Here is a 22648-nt window from a genome sequence, read left to right on the forward strand (position 1 = left end):
TATATATGGGGTAATTTTCAAATTATTTTATCCATTTTTTATTTTCAAAATTAATTTTATTCGTTGCAAGTGGCATGGCTAATCATATGGTTAGTGAATTAACATGTGACGATCATTAACAAGACAATCATCACATGATTTTCTACAGGGCCGGTTCTGAGATTCTAATGGCCTGAGGCAAAGAATTAAAATGTGGTCTCCCATATATATGTATGTATATATATGAAATACAAAATCATGTATTTTGAATAAAAATAAATATGAAATATAATAAAACAAAAGTATATGAATTTTTATTCCCTACATAAATTTCTGAATTAAACTAGTTAGTCATATGGAAAAAGAAAAAGAAAAGTTTATATGGAAAAGGAAGAAGAAAAAAAAACGGTGGGATGGTTGGGTCCAAGAAAAAATTAACTTAATTAAAAGAGATTGAATAAAAAAAAGAGAAGTGAAAAGAGGAATGGGAAGCTGGGATTCGAACCTTGGTGGTAAAGACTCAAACTACTTTCAGTTCCGTTGAAGCAACAAGCCATTTATTCTTTGGAAAAGCAAACAAAATATATATACTATCTTTAACATATCTACAGAAACTACGGAGGCCCCCGGGAGCCGGTGGCCTGAGGCGGCTGCCTCAGGTGGCAGCCCTCAGGGCCGGCACTGATTTTCTAAGAGGAAATAAAGGAGAAGTTTAGCCATTTCAAAAGTTAAAGATCGTATACGCGAAAACAGATCCACCATTTATGATCTTTTTGCTCTTCTAAGATTTGTATAAAAATATATAAAAAAATATAATAACAAATAAACAAAAACTTAGTTGTACGGGCCATCTGTCAGAGGAACCGAGATGGCCCACATGATCTAAGAGCATCTCCAACAGTATAAATTGTTTTTTAGTAAAATTTAGTTAAAGTTGTGAAATATAGCTATTGATTTAGCAATGTTGCTCCAGCAATGGTAGCTATTTGTAAATAATAACTATATCTTATCAAATCATAAACTGACACGTGGACAAAAAAAGAGAGAGAAATATAACTTTTGCTTTAGCTATGTAGGGTACTCTAGCTAAATATAGCTAACCATTTTAGCTATAGTTAAATTTAACTTACCTATAGCTAGTCTGTTGGAGCTGAATTTTGCATTAGAAATAGTTATATATAGCTAAAAATTGAGTTTAGCTACTCTGTTGGAGATGCCCTAAGGCTGCTACTGCTTCAAGCCCGCATCGCACGACGCACGCAAGGTTTGATTTGATATTAAAATCATAATTCTTCTTACATTTTCCAATATCTTCTAAAATTACATCACCTAATTTTTTCATGTTCATATTTTATTGATACTTGGAATATTGGATCGAATAATTCCACCAGACTGCCGGGCAAGCCAGGAGCCAGCATATCAGATTGTTTAATTAATTCCAGCTTCGAAAGCGACATTATATATATATGATGACAGATAGGAGCACGGTTTACTTGAAGCTTGTGTAGTCAACCGTTGATTTTAAATATAGAAAATAAAAAAAAGGGTGGGAGGCAAAACGGAGAAAATGATGTTAGCTTCAGAAAACGATTACCAGGATATAGGTACATTTGACACCAGAAAAGCCAATAAGCAATAAGAAACAGACTTCTTGTTCTTGGACTAGTGGAGTACAGCCTACGAAACAGCACTCAACCAGGTCAGGTCAGTTTCCCAAACCGAAATAACTAATCTGCAACCTTTTTCATGACTCATATATGTCACTTTTAGTAAAGTAGTATTACTTTTCTGAGTTGTGTTGGGAAGAAAATAGAAAATGGTTTGCATGTGGTGAGCTGAACCTGGTTGAGATTTTGGGTTGCTTCCATTTTCTTTGTTTATTGGGGAAGATTGAATGGAAAGAAGATATCTGAAAATGATTTGCTTTTTGGGGGTTGGAAATTTCATGACTGTGAAAGCAGTAGTGCCTCTGTTTATTCTAGTTGACTTTTTGTTCATGTTATGTATAGGTGCTAGCTTTGAATCCATGTTCATTAGGAATAATGGAAGAGTTCCGTACTGGATTTTTTTTGTTTTCCAACGTTCTTGCTAGATCTAGGCCTATATCAAAATGCAACCATGTATCCAGATTGAGATCATGATCTTTTGATAGAGTATTACCTGCTAATAGCTTTTGACTGAGGATTTGATTTCACCCCCATTTTTGGCAAATGGGTGCCTGAAATTTTTGAATTTGCAGAAGATTTGATCCTGGATAATAGTTTTAAGGGTCAATTCATTTTTATTTTCAACATGCAGAACTTGTAGGGCAGGTCAGATTCTCTCAATTTCTTGGTGTTGGGATTTTCTTTTGGCTTTTGTGAATGCTAAGATGAAACTAGCTACAAACAATATACCTAAACATTTTTTTGATGCATTAATTTTTCATTGGATGCTGGCAGATCAAGACTCAGATAATCTTTTATTGGAATCATGCCTCCTTTCATGAGCTGCTTTTGCTTCAAGAGTTCCAAAGCTGATAGACATAGGACTGGATTTGAGGAGTCTATTATCCTTGCTTCAGAAACTGCTTGTAAGTACGGAATTCGATAGTAGTAGCTTTGATTACTTATTACACGTTAGAACTACAAACTAGTTTGAAAGGTTTCTAAATTTCTAGCACTTCAATTACTTGGCAGTTACCGTAAATGAAGTGGAGGCCTTGTATGATCTGTTTAAGAAAATAAGCAATTCCATAATTAAAGATGGCCTTCTACACAAGGTACACTTCTAGCTAAGGTTTGCATTTTGAATCTTTTGAAATGTTCCTTGAGATGACTTACTGTTTGATTATTTTTATCTTTGTTTGGTAAGGATTTACTGTTGGATATGAACTCTGAAAGCTATAGTTATACCTTAAAAGTCAAATCAGAATCTTTAACAATTCATTTTTTAAGAAGCCATGGCACTAAATGTTTGACATGATTATATGAACAGGAAGAATTCCAACTTGCACTATTTCAAAGCAGCAGTAAGCAGAATCTTTTTGCAGACAGGGTTGGTGTATTTTATATCATTCTTGATTTGCTTGAATTTATCTTTTAGATTTTCTTTTGGAGATTCTCAACAAATTAAGAGTAGGAAGTGTTACTCATTTGCCTAAGAACTTTCACCAAGAATCTATTCAAGAATAAAGAAGTAACCCCAATTCAAAATGGAAGATCTATTCTAACACTTAGCATTATGTCATTGCAGGTATTTGATTTGTTTGATGTCAAGCGTAATGGGGTAATTGAATTTGGAGAATTCGTTCGGTCATTGAGCATTTTTCATCCAAATGCTTCTGAAGCAGACAAAATTTCATGTATGATCTTCAATTCCATATTGTGTTTTCTTCTCTTTTCTATTTTCTTTTGCTTGCATTTAGTGTGTGCAGAAGGGATTGTATTCTTCCCTACAATTAACTATCAATCATACTGTATGACTAGCTACTAAATAGTGGAAGTATATACTTTGCAGTTGCATTTAGATTGTATGATCTACGACAGACGGGCTACATTGAGCGTGATGAGGTGAAAATCGCTGCTATTTCTCCTCTTGATTGTAGTTCATGTAGTGTGACATTAGCTATTGTGCTGGTTTCCTACTTTTACATTGCTCCTTGAGTCCTTGTAAACGATAAATGCCATTAACATATGAAGTGATCCATCTTATTACATTCAAATAACATTACTGTTGATCTTTCTGAACATTTTGTGCAGAGTTAATTGTGATTCCGAAGAACTTATTTATCTAATAGGCTATATCCCATCATTCACATATTTCCACCTCTCTTGTTCATCTTTTAAATAGATCTGATTTTTCTGTGTCTATGCATGTTGTCTGCAATATTGCTGAGGCAGGTGAAGGAGATGGTGGTAGCCCTTTTAGGAGAATCAGAGCTGGTACTTACCAATGATGTTATCGAATCAATCGTTGACAAGGTTCTGATCATTCTGGTCTTTGTTATATGTTGTATTTTACTTGTTATTCAAAATACTTAGCTTCATGTTCCTGTATAGACAATGATGGAGGCAGATATAAAAGCAGATGGAAAAATTGATCAAGAAGAGTGGAAGGAATATGTGGCAAAGCATCCATCTCTTATAAAGAATATGACTCTTCCATATCTAAAGTGAGTCCTAAAAGGCTATATATTAATTTCACCAGCACCGGTTTCATTTCTTACTTCTATTCGGCCCTAGGCCATTCAGCTCTAATTTAATTGTCTGTTACATACACTTACATGCATGTAGCCATTCCTGAAATAAGAAATCTGATTTGGTAATTGGAGTATAGACGTCCTGATTAACCAGCAGCTGTCCAACTTATGAACTTCTGCAGTCATTTTTGGTCAACTTAATATGCTTACTTGAAATTACATGTTCATCAAAGTTTCAGAATCTCAAGTTTGTTTTCTGTTTTCTAGGGACATAACAATAGCATTTCCCAGCTTTGTGCTCAACACCGGAGTTCCAGATTAGATACGATTGCATGGTAAAGATCGATAATAGACACTAGCAAAGCCTTTTCTCCGTGGATGTCTCAACACATCTAGTAGTGAGGCTCCATGTGTAGAGCACAAAGATGATGGAAGGAACCAGAAGAAAGAGAAGTTTAATCCATAGCATAGCCTCCACGTTCAGCAGTATATGTTTTGATCAGGAGGACGTTTCTGTAATTTAACTGTTTAATTTACATAAAATGTACATGTTAGTTTAGATTGTTTATAGTCTACTGAAATTTGCTTTCCCGAACTCCGGTGAAAAGTTAATTGCTTTTCGTACTTTTCAATTGAAAAATATTCTGTCGATGTCCAATGTCCAAGAAAAATACCTTGGCTAAGAAGATGACAGTGTTAACCAGCGAGGCTGGCCCTGGGCCAAAGCGGATTAGGCTTGAGTTTATGACTGTCAACGTACGTTGAGCCAATGAGCCTGAAAATATTCAATAGTTCGTCGACAGAAGCTTCCCATAAAAGTTTAGAAGGAATGAAGGATTGTACTTTCACCGACGAATAAAGGATTGTACGAAGAAAATTTCCTTTCCTTTTATCAATCGTACAAAATCCTTTATCAACATTCAGGGAGAAATCTTCTTCCCGATCCTACAAACATAGGAAAGGGAAATATTTTCCTATTCCAAGCCCCCAATTAGTCCCAAACTGCTGTAAATAGAAGTCTTTCATTGGTATAAGGTTAGCTAACATATACATAAGCACATTGACCTGACGTCCACTACAAGTTACATACTGATACTTAATATCAGTTATTTAAGCATGGCCCCCGAGAGGCATTATTTTTGGAGCGGTGTGACTGATACAGATCCAAGATTAGCACCCGAAATTGAAATCCCGGCCAAGCGGTGCGGACACGGTTACTACAAGATATATGGACGAAGCTGAATTGGGGCTCCGGTCACCGTTTTTAATTATCCAAAGCTCGTAGCTCGTTTTTAATTAGTTTCTCTCTCTGCTGTCAAGAAATTATCCAAAAGGTGTTATTATACCCAGATGATGGCCCAGGATATAAGCAGCCAGCTGTTCTTGAGTAACGACCATTTGGTGTTGCTGATGTCACCATCCCTGGGAGGCACATTATTGTGTTCTTAGGGGATGTGAACGTCCATCTTTTGGACAATATTGCAAGTAATCTTGGCGTAGGGGATGATCAATGGATAATTTACTGATGATCAGCAAATTATGCTTCAAAGGCTTACAATGGAATCCAGGTATGATGTCCCCAAGGTTACTCCTGCAACTAAATCATCCATTGAGGACTTGGAGAGTGTGAGACTTGATAGTTTGGACTTTGGAAGCTACTGTTAGACAGATGCCATGTACTATTTGTATGTAGAAAAAGGGGTAAATCATCAGCAGAAGCATGCAATTTCTCACTTGCCTTGCTCGCATATCTATCATGAAGATTGCATTGTCCAATGGCTCGAGACTAATGACTAATCACAGTTGTCCCTTGTGCAGATCCCCAACTGTGGAATTGCACAAGGCATCAAAACCCCCATTGAGCTAGGCTGCATGCATTGGCCATTGCTCATGATGTCTGCAGTTGGTAAGCTGACTGCTACACTCATTCCCAGATTGTTGAACCGGAGCTAAGGATGAAATATCAGCATATCATTTATAATGCAGTGCTAGTGGCCATGTATTTGGCTGTTAAATTAGAGTCTTCAAAGCATTTGGATTTTCAGTAGATGGACGCAGACAGAATTTAACTTTTGTGTGTGTGTGTCTGTGTTTATTACAACTTTCAAGTGTCTGGCAATTAACTGAAATTGATCTGAATAAACTTAGTGCTGAAGTTTTAGGGGGCATGAGTATACCTCCCTTGTGCAATCCACCGAGAGGCGTTATTTTTTCAGCAGTGTGATGCAAACTCACCCAAGAGATTCAAGGACCCGGACTCAAAATCCCAGGTGGTCTGGAGTCTGGACACAAGAATCAGGTTCAGATTCTGCATGGTATTTGGACGCAGCTGGATTGAGGCTCCAGACGCCACGGTTTTTAATGCTCCAAATTTTGTAGCGCAAAGAGTAATTAGAGTTCTTCTCTCTGATGTCAGAAAATCATCCAAAAGGCGTTATCACAGAAAGATCATAGTCAATTAAGAATCTTTCAAGCATTGGTGTCCCATTACATGAGCAGGACACAGTTATCAAAAGTGTATTTAATCTGGCCGAAGTGGCCATCCCTGGTAAGCCTATTCTTGTGTGGGTTGGGGAGGTGACCGTCCGCCTCTTAGACTGTGCAAGTAATCTTGGCATAAGGGATGTGACCTGCCCTTATGGTACAATGGAAGATATATTGATGATCGTCACGGTATGTATCAAAGGCTTGAAATGGAAGCCGTGTTTTCAGATGTCCCCAAGCTTATTCCTGCTACTGAATCATCCACTGAGGGTATGATAGACAGATGCCATGTACTATTATCACTTTGATTGATGCAACAGAAAGAAGGGACTGATCATTATCAGCACATGTTTGCTCGCTTTCCCTGCTCACATACATATCATACAGATTGCATTGTCCAGTGGCTCAAGACGAATTACGTGTGTCCTTTGTGCCAATTCCCAATTGTGGAAGTGCGTGAGCCATCAAAGCCCCTATTGCTCACGATGATGTCTGCAGTTGGTATACTGACTGCTACACTCATTCCCAGGCCAGATTATTGAACCGCTGCTAAAGATGATAATATCAGGATATCATGTATATAGTGGTGCCATTGTCCATGTATTTGGTAGTTTAATTAGTTTCTTCAAAGCATTTGGTTTTTCAGAAGTGAATACAGACAGAATTGAAATTGTTTATGGGTGTCTAGATCTGTGCGCTTATTTATTACTACCCTCTCTAGTTTCTGCTTCTGTGGAAATTAAGCTGAATCAGTTTGAACAAACTTGGTTTTAAACTTGTTATGGTGCATGTCAATACTTGCCTTGCAATTGAAGAGGGGTCTTTATTTTTTTTGTTTGTTTATTACTTCAATCGCTACTAACATAGGAAGCAGGTCATCTCTTCTGCAGTTAAGATAATAGGCACTGACGATGAAAAAAGTTCCATCCATACATTTTGGTTCCAAAATACATGTAGGCTATATGAAGCAGTCCATCTTTTTTGCATTTCTATATTTCCACTTCATTTGTACAACTTTTAAAAGAGTTCTGATTTTTCACTGCATCTGATTTGTTTATACCTAGCCTTTTTATGAACATTGTCCATAGTATTGCTAAGGAAGGTCAAGGAGATAGTGCCAGCTTCTGAGTGAATCAGATTGTGTTTCCTCAGGTATGTAAACATCAACTATATCATCAACATGTCCTATCCCATGAAAATCCATCAACTAAAGTATGTACCGATCATCGAAGATTCAATATCAATCAATATTAGGTGTCATAATCCTCTAAGCTCCAGAAATCTTTGCTATCACTGGAAGTATAGCCTGTACATGCAGCTGTCAACCCAATACGTACAAGATCCACAAATCCTCGCTATCAGGGGAAGAATAACCTGTAAAGCTGTAAACCAACATAAAAAAGAGAGGAAAAGTTAAAATATAACCAAAATAGCAAAATGTGTAGAATTGAAAGTCAAGATGAATTAAGATAAAGCTAAATACTTACCACCATCAATGAGGACAGGGATAGAGACCAGAAGCCGCATGAAATGCAAAACCGCATAGCAATGATCACAACACGGACTGGAACCCAAGGTACAAGATCAGCCACCCGCAGAGATAAACGATCGACCATGTGCTGAAGAAGAATAAACTGAACCTCCATCTGAGTCCCAAAATCAAGTGTCAACCTGGCAATGCATGATGGCGAAAGTCTCACGATGCAGGAGGGTGAAAGTGTCTGAATGCAAGAGGGTGAAAGTGTCTCAATGCAAGAAGGTGAAAGTGTCTCGATGCAGGAGGATGGTAGTCTCTCAATGCAGGAGGGCGGTAGTCTCTCAATCGTCAATGGAGGCAACAATGCAATGTAATCAGGGGGGAGCAAAGCAATGCAACTAGCTGGAAGACAGAAAATCAGCCTGATAACAACAAGAGAAAGCCGAGGAGCATACGAACTGGCAGCACTATATGCAATCCAAAGACCCCACCGCCACCATACAACACATGCAGCATACCGAAAGAAGCGAATGAGATGTGGTCTCAGGATCTCAATCAGATCCTCAGATGAGAAGGTAGAGAGCAAAGACAAAACTAAAACCAATATACGTGCCCATGCCACACTGCCAATCCTGAAATTGAAACTAATATGATTTAGACAATTGCACAGTAAGATATCAAACTATTGGAACCAATGTCAAAACAATGTGAAGTAAATGTGGAACATTGCTGGCAAAACAGAATACACTATTTATTCAAGCAGTTTTGAGCAGCCTCCCAACATACTATTTATCTCTATTCCAAATTCCTGTGGGAGTGGCAAAGAGATTAGGTCTCTTCTAAATTTTTTTTTTTGGGATGGAGTCAGAGAGGGTAAGAAGGACCATCTAGTTCGTTGGGAGATAGTGTCGAAAAGCAAAGAAAAAGGAGGGCTGGGAATTGGGAATCTACTGGCAAAAAATAAGTCTTTTCTAGGGAAATGGCTTTGGAGATTTACTTTGGAGAGAGAGTCCTTATGGCATGCTGTAATAAGGAGCAAATATGGATATGATGTGAATGGGTGGGACACAAAGCCAATTGTGGGTGGATCAAGTAGAAGTCCTTGGAAGGATATTTCAGCCGGAATAAGCCAATATTCTCTTTGTCATAAACTAATTGTAGGCAATGGCAAAAGAGTGAGGTTCTGGGAAGACTCTTGGCTAGAGGATCAACCCTTGAAATTCTACTTTCCAAGGTTGTTCACACTATCAAGACACACCAACTATTCAGTGGAAAGGTTAGCTATCCCTCTCATTTTTCAAATGAGCTGGGACTTTGGGTTCAGAAGAAACTTAAATGACCAAGAGATTGAGGAGTTTACCTCGCTGATGGTTAAGCTAGAAAATGTCCGATTAGTGGAGTCCAAAGCAGATGAAAGGAGGTGGAAGCTTGAGCCTAATGGGAAATTCTCATGCAAATCTTTCCATAGCTTCTTAACTAGTGGTGGATCAAATCCAATTTTTGCTCCTGCAAAGTTTATTTGGAAAGTCAAGGTCCCTACTAAGGTGAAGATTTTGGGATGGCTTGTGTTACCGGGGAAGACAAATACATGTGATGTTCTTCAAAGGAGAAGTCCGGGAAGTTGTTTTTCCCCTCACTGGTGTATTTTATGCAAAGTTCAAGGAGAAAGTGCTGATCATGTCTTCGTGAATTGTGAAGTGGCTAATTTCTTATGGAAAAAATTATTTAGGGAGGCAAGAGTGGACTGGACAACTCCATTAGAGAGAAGTGACTTGCTAAGAGAAAACCCTATAGCTTTTGGTAAAGGTAGAAAGGCCAGAACACTTTGGGGTTGTGGGGTGCTAGAAGCAGTATGGGTGGTCTGGATGGAAAGAAAAAAAAGATTATTTGAAAACTATGGAGGGGTGGAGAAGGAAGACCTGTGGGAGAGAGTCAAGTTCTGGGCATCCTTATGGGTTTCTATTTCAAAGGAATTCAAGGATTATAATCTTTCTTCCATTATTCTTAACTGGCAAGCAGCTGTAGTAGAAGACCCTAAGCCTTGATTAGTATTATTAGACGAGATGCTAGGACTATAGCCCTAGCTGCCCTCTTTAGATCTTTAAAGCAGACTCCTTGTCCGTCTCCCTGTAACTCGATTTTGCTTTTTCAATAAAAAGCTGTTTCTTCTAAAAGAAAAGAAAAAAAACAGAATACACAATGCACTTTTAAATCTGACAACTCAATTCAATTATTGACTCAATCTGCCTAATCTTAGGTTTCTATTTATCCACACAAACCCTCCTAAGTCCTAACCTGAGAATTCAATTCAGTTGCCCTTTTCATAAGTTCCAAAACATCCCTACAGAAACGTTGTCATGGTCACTTGCACAAATTGATAGTGGCAAGGGGATATTGAATGTTACAGAACTCAAAAAAAACAGGGATGTTACTGTTCAAAAAGAAAAGGAACACAATTTCTATGAACAAAAGAATCAGAGAGTCAGAAGCATACATACCTGTTATTTTCTTCCTCAGGTAACATAACAACATTGAATGGAACCTCCCTTTCATCATTATTCCCTTGCTGAGGAATATGATTGAACACATCTCCTATATGGTCGAGAATCACTTGATCAACCTCAAGCTGAATATCATCAGGTAGAAATGGGAAACCAATGAGCAGGATACGGTCAATGAGGGACACATCTGGTCCACCCGGTGTATGCGGAATATCCGGTGCCGGAGAGACAACTGTTGGCTTTTCAGTCTGAAATGCTTGGCACCGGAGAGATACCTTTGGGCATTGCAGCACGAAATGTACTGATTTTGGTGTGGGTTTCTTCGCCAATTCGAGCAGACGCTAACATTAACAAATAATAAAGAAAATGAGTAACAGAAAAATACATATGCAGAAGAGTTGAAAATTATTAAGGGATAAACAGCTAAAACAAATCAGAGTTCCAGACTTTTGTAGTCTTCTTGGTTGTCAATGAGGCACAGTTTTGGACAACGAAAATCAGACTGTCGACATCAAATGATCACTAAATGCAAACAATGCCGTGCCAAGGAGGCAAGATTCACAGTATTAGCTCAAGATAAGAGAGATCCATAAGAGTGATATTACCTTGTTCAACATCTTAAGCACAATCAAATCAAAGTCCGCACAAATCTAAGAAGCAATCAAGGTCCGCGAGCCTGAAAGAGTAGTCGCGTATAACTATTTCGCCAATTTTGATCCATTCTAATTGATACGAACTTGCAAACCCTAGCAGAGAAGAGAACGAGAGGGCTTACCTGGAGCGGTCGCTGTGGAAATGAGAATCCCAATTTGAATTTGAATCTATCAGCAGTGGGAGGGAGCTTCACATTACTATTTATATACTCTAAGCGATACCCGCCTGCTTGCTTACAAATAATACGGTGCGGGTTACTGAACCGACCCGGCCCACAACAACTTCGCCCCATCGTACGTTTTTCTCTGCAAAAACCCATTCTCACAACCATTACCATAAGATCCCTCTCTAAATGTCCTAGGAATCTAAATAGCAAAACTTCATCATCAAGGGACGAGACGAGGGGCTCATCGAAATCGGAAAAAAGAATCAAATTCTGGTAGCAGATGGCAGGGCCGGCCCTGTGAGTTTAGAGGCTCAAGGCGGGAAAAAATTTGAGGCCCCAAAATAAATGCTCAAACATTACAAAAGAAAAAAATATCCTAATTTTAAAGTATCACTGAAATATGACTCGTCTTGCATTTTTAGATGCAAAGGTACTAATCAAATTTACATAATCAAGTTTTCCAACAATATCTTTTTCAATAGATATCATAGCCAAACCACTCAATCTCTCTTATGACATAGTAGACCGAAGGTAAGATTTGATCAATTTCAACTTTGAAAAACTTCTTTCTGCAGAGGCAACTGTGACTCGTATAGTTAGCAAAATCCTATAAGCAATCCAAGCATTTGGATAACAGCCATCAACTTCTTTTATATAATTCAACACCTCAATAGCTCTTTTTGTTTCATTGGGTAAATCTTCACTCAACATTCGTAAGTCATGATATAGATCATCTTCATTAAGATCAGAAATCTCGCCATGCTTCAATAAATTTGTAACGTTAGCACAAAAACTCTTCAAACTATCTCTATCTGCAGACCTTAACTTGTCCAAATCAAACAAAAGCCCAAAATTCTCTTCAAAAGTCTTAAATTACTCAAACCTGGTTTAGAAAAAAAGAAGAAGATGAAGTTCAATAAACTATATAAACATGTCACACCCAAAACAATGGCTTCTCTGCTTGGATTCTCTTTGCTATAATCTACTTAGATATCATTAAGTTGGATAAATCAAGTGGTAGGTACAGAGTTGTTCAATTTGAAGAAACTCACAGCTATGATCTTGTAATTAATACAAGAGTGTGCTCAAAGTTACTTGGTCAGTGACATGGTCAGTTACTTGACCAGTTACATGACTAGTTACAGTTACTTGGTCAGTGACATGGTCAGTTACTTGGTCAGTGACATGGTCAGTTACATGACCAGTTACATGACCAGTTACTTGGTCAGTGACATGGTCAGTTACATGGTCAGTTACGTGACCAGTTACAGTTACTTGGTCAGTTACGTGACCAGTAACATGATCATCAGCTTTCTCAAAACATCATGCTCATTAACTGTTATAAATCATGATTTCATAATTACATGTTTCAAACCAAAATTGAAAAGGAATGGAATACAAGAGGCCAAGAGCATCAAAAACACAAATATAGAACGAAAAAACCAAAATTTCTTCAAAATCAAAAATAAAAACCTTCAAAGATCTTACCTTTTTGCGTTTTTGGAAGATAAAATCAACTCTTCAATCTCTTGAATTTACTTTTTCATCTGATCCTCTCAATCACAATTGGATTTTCGATAGCCACCGAGGAAACCTTCTGAGATGTTCAATCACAATTGGATTTTTGTCTTGGATTGAGAAAGAGCTTCAAAAACTTGAACTTAGAAAGAGGAAAATCATCTCCTCTCTGCTGCTTTGCGTCTCAATCTGATGGAACTATGGAAGTATTGAAAACAGAGGGCCATGTTGCGTGTACGAAGACACAAAGTGGTTTAGATTGATTCTTTTTTTTTTTTTTTTTATTATCTGCAGGCCTACATAATAAAATTTTTTGAGGCCCCTAAAATATGAGGCCCTAGGCTTGGGCCTGCTTCGCCTAGCCTCAGGGCCGGCACTGGCAGATGGTAGAGATCTATACCTCGGATTGCTTTACATGGAAAGCTTTGATGATGTTTTCGAGCTTTACTAGTTCGATGAATGAGTTTAATTGTTTGTTATATTAATTAGTAAATTCACCAAGAAGATCATGAACAAATATTTCATTGATATCTTGTCGTCGAGTTGTTAAAGAGTCAAAGGAGGAGAGTTCTTGATTTTTTATGTTTCTTCAACAACGTGTATATATGGATTGAAATTGTGTTTCTAACCGACTCTTTTCTTCTTTTTTGATATTCTTTTATTTGATTTTGATATCTTACCATAATGACATTAATTTTAGATGTGTTTTATATGAAGTTTAGGTTTATTTTATTCAAAAGGCATATATGTCGAATCTAAATTTTGGTGAAGCCTTTGACACCAAAAGATGACTTCGATTTATAGTAGTAGAGATAGAGATGAGGAAATGATAGAAAAGGAATTTAAAATTTTATAAAAATATGGTATGTGTATTAAGCAAATTAGGATGTAAAAATAAAACAGTGACGGTTTTATATTTTTAACTTCTTATGTTTTGTCTATTTAGATGTAGATCTGAATTGTTTAAACTAAAATTATATGAATTTATTAATTGATCAAGGAAATTATGTTCAACCTTATCTAATGATGGAAATAATTATTTTTAAGTTGAGTTGTTTTATTTTCTACCATTAAATTTATAACAAATTACATCACAAGGTTGTTGAATATAGACCAGGTAGCTTATAGAATTTTCTAAAATTTTTTATTTATTTATTTTTTATCAGAATTTTTTAAACGTTTTGTACCAATCCTTTTAGGATTATATGACATGAATAGGATAAATTTTTTTATAAAAAAAATTGTGTGATGCAATCTATATTTTGTGTGAGTTTGGGCTTTCACAAAAAGACAAAAAAGTAAGAGTTTGGTGGTATATTTATTAGAATATTTTGGGGGGGGCTCCGATAGCACGCACCCGGCCTCATCAACCGACGCCATCCTCTGTCTATTGTCTCTGTTGTTTTTGGCGAAGAGAAGGAGTTGCCTCACCATGTAAGTAGTGCTCCAATTTGTCTAATGATTTGCTTAGTTGATTTTTTGATTTGCTTTATTGGTTTGTTCATCTTCTTAATTTATCCAAGGCCTAAGAAACTCGATGGAAATACAGTTTTTTTTTTTTTTTTTAATATAAATTCAAGGCCCCCATTAAATTGGGTGTGATAAAGGAGAAGAATTTACTTTTCTGTAGTTGAATTACTGTTGTATGTTCGTGGGTTCATTAGATAAATCTGGACTAATTCTTATATATGCTAGAATCACCAGAGGGTTCTAGGACATGATGCCAAGATGAATCAAAACAATTGACAGTTTTTCCCAGGGGGTTCGAGGGTGTCAGTTTTATTGATTGACCCCTCTTTTCCTTCAACAAGGAATTTCTAACCCAAGCCAAACATCCGAGGAATTTCTTTCCTACTCTGCAAATCTTCTGCTGTTTGGAAGATTCTGATGGCAGCTTTTAGAGCTTGTTAAATAATCGCACTGAGCCTTGATCTAATGGTCTTTCTTTGCACAATGTTGGATGAGTTCCCAAGTTTGGATTTCTCCTCCCCTAAGATCAAAACCTAAAAAATTAGTAGACTACTAATTATTGTGTACATTACAAAGTGTTCTTTTTAATCTGTACTATAAATCAACCAAATCAAAGATCGTTTACTCGTCCAACTACCTCACAAAGTGGATTTTCTTGTACTGATTATCTTTAAAGATGACTCGAATTCTGAAGCTTCGAGGCGTAAGGAAAAACAATAGGAAGAAGTGCTTATCCAAACTAATTTGGATTTTGAGTACTTTCCAAAACTAAACATAAACATTTAAACATGTGCTAGGAGAAGGGCCTTTCCTTATTGATTTAAGGCTAACTAGCGGGCTTACACACACACACACACAAGCACCTTGACTCTGATGAGCACAACTAATAATTTTCATTCTCCACTTGATATCAGTTATTTGAGCATGTCCCCTGAGAGGCATTATTTTTGGAGTGGTGCAACAGATACACATCCAAGAGATCCAAGGTTAGCACCCGAAATTAAAATCCCAAGCGGTGCGGATACAAAAATTAGACTGGGTTACTACAAGATATACGGACGAAGCTGGGTTGACACTCCAGATGCCACCGTTTTTTCTCCTGCAAAACTCATAGCTCGTACACTGCTTTTAGTTTCTCTCTCTTCTGTCAAGAAATCATCCAAAAGGCGTTATTATACCAAGCTGCTGGCCGAGCAACTTTCGAACATTGGTGTCCCGGGACATGAGCAGCCAGTTGTTCTTGAGAAACTATTTGGTGTGATTGATGTCACCGTCCCTGGGAGGCATATTATTGTGTTCTTAGGGGATGTGACCGTCCACCTCTTGGACAATGCAAGTAATCTTGGTGCAGGGGATGTCACTCTATCCTTATGGATTAATGGAAAGTATACTGATGATCAGCAAATTATGCTTCAAAGGCTTACAATGGAATCCAGGTATGATGTCCCCAAGGTTACTCCGGCAACTAAATCATCCATTGAGGACTTGGAGAAAGTGAGACTTGATAGTTTGGAAGCTACTTTTAGACAGATGCCATGTACTATTTGTATGGAGGGCCTTGATACCTCTGGTGATGTGAAAAAAGGGATTGATCATCAGCAGCAGCATGTGATTGCTCGCTTGCCTTGCTCGCATATCTATCATGAAGATTGCATTGTCCAGTGGCTCAAGACTAACCACAGGTGTCCCTTGTGTCGATCCCCAATTGTGGAATTGCACAAGGCATTGAAACCCCAATTGAGGCTGCATTGGCCATTGCTCATGATGTCTGCAGTTGGTATGCTGAGTGCTACACTCATTCCCAGATTGTTGAACCGGAGCTAAGGATGAAATATCAGCATATCATTTATGATGCAGTGCTAGTGGCCATGTATTTGGCTTTTAAATTAGAGTCTTCAAAGCATTTGGATTTTCAGTAGATGGATGAAGATAGAGTTTAACTTATGTTGTGCGTGTATGTCTGTGTTTATTACAACTTTCAAGTGTCTGTGGCAACTAAATGAAATTTATCTGAATAAACTTAGTGTTGAAGTTTTAATGGGGCATGAGAATACTTCTCTTGTGCAATCCAAGAGGGATCTTTTTCGTTTGTTAGTTACTTCAATTACCACCAACAGTTTCTTATTCTTTGTTAGTCAAGGGAACTTTTGCTGGCAGGAAGTGCTCTCTTCTTTGCTTTGCACTTGTGTGTTTGGCTGTTGATAGTGTGATTGATAGTTATGTAGTTACGTACTACTGTAACTTGCATATGATCACGGTTTTTTTTTTCCTGGAGGTACAGGGTTTTTCCTGTATAGTTCTGCTTCATGATCTTCTGGATTTCTCTGTATTGCACTAGTTTTGCAGGTTTTGTGATGCTTGCTTGATTTCCTAAAGCAAGGTTTTTAAAATTTCAAAACATTTCGTGTAGATGTAGTGCCATTGACCATGTACTGGGCTGTTAAAATTGTTTCTTTAAAGCATTTGGATTTTCAAGAGTAGATGCAAACAGATTTAAACTTTTTTATGTATGTATTGTAGGTATATACTGTTACTGTGAAATTGTGGAAATTGAGTAGAATTGATCTGAATAATGTATTACTTTTAACTTGTTAAAAGCATGACAATACATCTCTTGGCCAATCATAGAGGGATCTCTTTTGTTTGTAAATTGCTTCAGTTACTACTAACAGTTTCTTATTCTTCCTTGGTCCATATCTCGACAATGGTTGCTTTTGCTGCCAGGAGGTGCTCTTTTCTTTACTCTTTCCTTTGCAGTTGTCTACTTGGATGTTGGTACTTAATTTACTACTGAAATTTGCACTTGTACGTGTATGATCGCACCTCTAGTTTTTTCCAGAGAGTTATGTGATGCTTGCAATTACAGGGCTTTTCCCGTCTATATTGAAGTGTAGTCCTGTGGCTTTGAATTGCAATGTGCGTGGTCTTACAAACGGAGTTGAAGAAGTATATACGGAAGCAGTTTAGATTATAATTTCAGCATTTCAACTAGCAACTTGAATTTATGAATATATATATATATATATATATATATATATATATATATTATCAAATAAATGAAGTTACTTGTACCACCCCTTGATTTGATTTACAGGCTACAAAAAGTTTGTGAAAGCTATCTTGCTCAGCTGCAACAGTACAGGTATGATTCAAGAAATCGTTGTACTATGCTTATTCCAGTTAGTTATAATATCCAGTAAACTAGCTTCGTCTCATATGAATCTTCATTTTATGGATATGGATATCGACTATTTACTATTTGTGAAAGCCTACCCACAATCTATGATTTTACTCTCCATAAATTACAATGTTAGTTCAGTTAATCTACATTACTGAACTTTGACATATCACATGATTGCTTCATAGCTTATAAACATTTATTATTGTGATACACTGCTCAGCTCCAGAGCTCCTCATATTTTATTTCAGTCTTCAAGATTGGTGTCTCTCCTCTATACAAATGGACTTTGAGCCCCATCTTAATGAAAATCTTAATTAGTATTCATATTAACATTATTGGAAAAGAGATTAAAAAAAAAAACAATTAATTTTCCATATAATCCTAGCCAAAACACCTCTTATACTAGATCTTATGCTAACCCAAAACGTGTATGATTTTTAGTTTGGTTTCTATTTCTCAGGGACATTACCTACATCATTTCTCAGCTTTTTGCTCGACACTTGGTTCAAGATTAGATATGATTGCATTGCAAACATAACAGACACTTATAATGCCTTTTTCTCGATCACAGATGCAGAAGACATCAAGTGCTAGCCTCTGCAGAGCATAAAGTTGATGAGAGGAGCCAAAGGAAAAAAATAAAAACCACTAAAGATTATTCCATAGCATAGCTTCTGCATTCAGCACTCTAGTGTTTCACCTTGTTTATTATTAAACTAGATTGCTTATAACTTCAACTCTGGTAAAAACCTCATTAGTAGCTCTATTATTTTCTTTCTGACTTGAAATACATATCATCAATAGATGTCCAAGCTAGAGCTCAATAATTTTTCCTTTGTTAAGAAGTGTCCAGTGTAGGCACATTAACATAATCACATAAGAAGATTTCATTTGACAGGAACTCGTTCTTTTTTTCTTTTTCTTTTTGTTTTGGGGGAGGGGGTGGAGGGGGATGTGTTTTACAATGGAAGATATATTGATGATCGTCAAGGTATGTACGTACCTAGGGCTTGAAATGGAAGCCATGTATTCAGATGTCCCAATGCTTATTCCTGCTACTGAATCGTCCATTGAGGGCTCAGAGAAAGTGGGACTTGATAGTTTGAAAGATGCTGTTAGACAGATGCCATCTACTATTTGCATGGAGGGCCTTGATGACTTTGATGCTGCAGAAGAAGGGACTGATCATCATCAGCATATGATTGCTTGCTTGCCCTGCTCACATACTGACATACATGTCATGCACATTGCAGTCAATGTATTGTCCAGTGGCTCAGACGATCGAATTACGTGTGTTCCTTGTCGATCCCCAATTGTGGAAGTGGACAAGGACGAGCCACCAAAACCCCTATTGAGGCTGCATTGGCCTTTGCTCATGATGTCTGCGGTTGGTATGCTTACTGCTACTCTCATTCCCAGATTGTTGAACTGGAGCTAAACATGAAAATATCAGCATATCATGCATAGTGCTGCCATTGTATATCCATGTATTTGGCAGTTTAATTAGTTTCTTCAAAGCGTTTGGTGTTTCAGAAGTAAAAGCAGACAGCACTAAACTTTTTTATGTGTGTCTGAGTGCGTGTTAATTACAACTCTCCCTAGTTTCCGCTTCTGTGGAATTTAAGCTAAATCAGTTTGAATAAACCTAGTTTTAAACTTGTTATGGTGCATGACAATACTTGCCTTGTGCAATCGAAGAAGGTTCTTTTTTTGTTTGTTACGTTTATTATTTCAATCACTAATAACATATATATGAAGCAGTCCCTTTTTTCTGCATTTCAGATGACACGCACTGTCAATGAACAAATTTTCATGCACACAATTTGGTTCCAAATATCTGTAGGCTATATGAAGCAGTCCATCTTTTTTGCATTTCTATACTTCCACATTATTTTGTTCAACTTTTAAACTTCAAAGGGATCTGATTTTTATACTGCATCTGATTGGTTTCTACCTATTTATGAATTTTCTTCCTTATATTGCTATGAAAATCGAAGGTCAAGGAGATGGTGCCGGCCATCTGCACTTCTGAGATCAGATCTGGTACTTGCCGATGCTTTTATCGAATCCTTTTTATTATTCTACACTGTGATATGTTGTATACTTATTCTATGTAAATGCTTCATGTTTCTATAGGGAGCAGGGACAATGATGGAGACACATTTACATGGAGATGGGAAAATTGATCAATAAGAGTGGAAGGAATATGTGGCATAGCATCCATCTCTTATAAGGAATATTATGACTCTTCCATAGTCTGTCTGATGTAGTGAGCAGGGGGTCAACTTATAAAATATCCCACATTGGAAAGGAAAGATTGTATATTGGAAAAGTGATAAATTAAAAAAAAAAAAATTTTGGATAAAAATAAAATATAACTTATAAGTGAATTGATCACACCCATTTATACCGAGGCCTTTTATGATTAAAACCCAACAGCTAATAAGTGGTTAAGTTGTGACACAATTGTATTGGTACAATGGTCGGTCACGAGCCACGTTTATCGTTGTTTAACATGGTATTAAAGCGGATCACTCTCCAATTGTGTCTCCAATTATCATGAGCCCGAATTTAGGTTTCTTATATTGCCATCGAAATATTCCAATTGAATTATTACTAAGTGCCTGATATGAGCTTTGAATTGTATTGACCAAGTTTTCGATATAAGGCTTGTGTCCCAATTTCCAATGTAGCAATTGGATTGTTAATTAATTTCATGTGTTAGAGTTAAGTTGCATGTGAGGGGGCGTCTCTCCTCTCTACAAATAGACTTCTAGCCCCATCTTAATGAAAATCTTAATTAATATTCATACTAACATTATGTGAAAAGACAATTAAAAAAAAACAATTGATGAAGCCAAAGCGCCTCTTATCCTCGATCTTATGCTAATCCGAAACAAATTTGATTTTTAGTTTGGTTTCTATTTCTTAGGGATATTAACTATATCATTTCTCAGCTTTTTGCTCGACACTTGGTTCAAGATTAGATATGATTGCATTGCAAACATAACAGACGCTTGCAATGCCTTAAAGTTCTCGATCCACAGATGCATGCAGAAGACATCAAGTGCTAGCCTCTGCTTCATACATTCACAGGCCTTTGATATTGAGGGTATATGGGATTAAAATAGCACACCCCTCAAACAAATAACCCATGGATTGCTTGAAACTTTCAATTCAATAGTTCAAGTATAATTTATTACTAAATTGAATTTCTAATTTTAGGATTTTGTCTCATCATTCACCCCTAACTTCTTTTTGAATAAAAGGCTTGTGCGATTGCCCTCAAGTTTTGATTAATGAAATTGTTGAATATGGGAGGGGGCGGATATTGAGCCTAAATCCCGGATTACAATAAGCATCTAGAGTATTTCCAAAAATAGTATCAGGAACCTCTACAAAAGACATGTATTCTAACAAGCACCAACTAGCAAAGAGTGCTCTACTAGCTACTCTATTTTCTTTGACATAGCGGTGACATAACGGAAAGATTACTTGATATGTAACTCGATTACAACGTAGCATAATTACCGTAAGCACAGCTTTCTTACTATGTTGCCGCTAGAGGATAGACACTTAGTTTCACTCTGCCACTATGCTGTAGAAACCATTTGAAGACTCGCTGCCTACTTAGAGCAGACAAGGAACTTTGAGTTAGGGATGACAAAAATCCTCAGCGGGGCGGAGCTCCATTGGATACCCGCCCCTAATGGGGGGAGAATTTGGAGACAAATGAGGAATAGGGATGGGGATCCCCAATCCCCACTATCTAAGATTAGGGATGGGGCGGGGATGGTATTGTGATCCTCATCCCCAAACCCGCTCCAATAATATATACATATATTTAATTTATATAAATATATAAATTTATTTTTTATAATATAAATCACAAATATATACATTTACTACTTTACTTTAATGGCTACACTTTTAGTTTAATGGTGTTTTGACTTTTGCACTCACTGAATTATGATTTATGAATTTAATCATGTTTTAATTTTATTTGTTGTAGATTTTGATTTTAAAAAAGGCAATATGAGAAAAAAATTATTTTATTCATTAAACTCTTATTGGGGATTTGGGGCGGTTTTGGAAGCTTAGTCCCCAGTGAGGATGCGGATGGGGAATCCCCAATATATTTTTATTGGGGATTGGGGTGAGGATGGGGGTGAAGAATGACCTCGGGGATGGGGATCGTATTGTGATCCCCATCCCCAACCCGCCTCATTACCATCCCTACTTTGAGTGCACATACTATTATAGAGATTTATTACTCGCAATAAAATTAAACAACAAAAGTAATTAAAAGCTTTTAGGGAAAAAAAACAGCCTGGGCAGGGCCTAAAAAAGCCCAAGCCCAAGCACTACCCAACGAGATAAGGGAGACCTGGCCCACTAGCCAAGTCCAGCACCGGCCCACCCAAGCCACCACCAACGTGCCACCACCCCTGCTGCACAACCACTGCCGTCGAACAGCCTCAGCCACTACGCCACCGTCCCCATCGTACCAGCAGAATGCAGCGCACACCAAGACTACCAACCCACCCAACCAAAGAATTGGATAACAACCAGATCCTAGCCAAAGCAGGTAACCCAACCTTTGCCCCCCTAACTTTAGTGGTTAAAGGAATGTTGTAAAGAGAGTTGATTATGTGGTCAATTGAATAAGCTTCCATTCCGAAAGGCTGTACGCCCAAAAAGAAGAACCAGATCCAAATTCCAAATTCAAATAGGAGACAACATGACCATCCATTATTATGGAATTTTTTTATCATCTTCAGTCGAGGCACATATACACGTTACTTGGCACAAATTCGATATTCATTCTCTTAAATTGGTGAAACTGAAGATATTACGTATTAAAAACTGAAAATTATTCTATGCACCAATTTAGAGATTAGGGCATCAAAAACCCAATTACGGCCAAATTAGCATCTATCCATCTCTGACCTATCACAATCATACAATAATGGCCACAAAACAATACATCCTTTAGTTTTTATTAGGAACAAAACTCAGGCTCATAGGGGAGAGAGAG

The 22648-nt window shown here is 37.3% G+C and overlaps 2 protein-coding genes across 5 annotated transcripts; both read left to right on the plus strand.

Annotated features, from left to right (window-relative positions):
- Positions 1 to 1539: 1539 nt before the first annotated feature.
- On the plus strand, positions 1540 to 4810 carry LOC112175788 (calcineurin B-like protein 7). Of its 4 annotated transcripts, none has more exons than XM_024313535.2 (10): positions 1583 to 1683; positions 2219 to 2291; positions 2421 to 2551; positions 2658 to 2740; positions 2956 to 3015; positions 3214 to 3322; positions 3478 to 3530; positions 3861 to 3941; positions 4020 to 4132; positions 4427 to 4810. In XM_024313535.2, exons 3-10 carry the CDS (start codon positions 2452 to 2454, stop codon positions 4479 to 4481), a joined length of 654 nt encoding a protein of 217 aa, XP_024169303.1. In that variant the 5' UTR covers positions 1583 to 1683; positions 2219 to 2291; positions 2421 to 2451; the 3' UTR covers positions 4482 to 4810. The 4 variants fall into 4 exon arrangements, with proteins under 4 accessions (XP_024169302.1, XP_024169305.1, XP_024169303.1 ...); XM_024313536.2 differs by having other exon boundaries at positions 1620 to 1678; XM_024313534.2 differs by lacking the exon at positions 2219 to 2291 and having other exon boundaries at positions 1540 to 1683.
- Positions 4811 to 14249: 9439 nt separating this feature from the next.
- Positions 14250 to 16507, plus strand: LOC121050543. Its single transcript, XM_040510925.1, has 2 exons — positions 14250 to 14393; positions 15344 to 16507. Exon 2 carries the CDS (start codon positions 15354 to 15356, stop codon positions 16251 to 16253), a length of 900 nt encoding a protein of 299 aa, XP_040366859.1. The 5' UTR covers positions 14250 to 14393; positions 15344 to 15353; the 3' UTR covers positions 16254 to 16507.
- Positions 16508 to 22648: the final 6141 nt, after the last annotated feature.

Source organism: Rosa chinensis, chromosome 7, assembly GCF_002994745.2.
Source record: "Rosa chinensis cultivar Old Blush chromosome 7, RchiOBHm-V2, whole genome shotgun sequence".
In the NCBI taxonomy this organism is placed as follows: Eukaryota; Viridiplantae; Streptophyta; class Magnoliopsida; order Rosales; family Rosaceae; genus Rosa; species Rosa chinensis.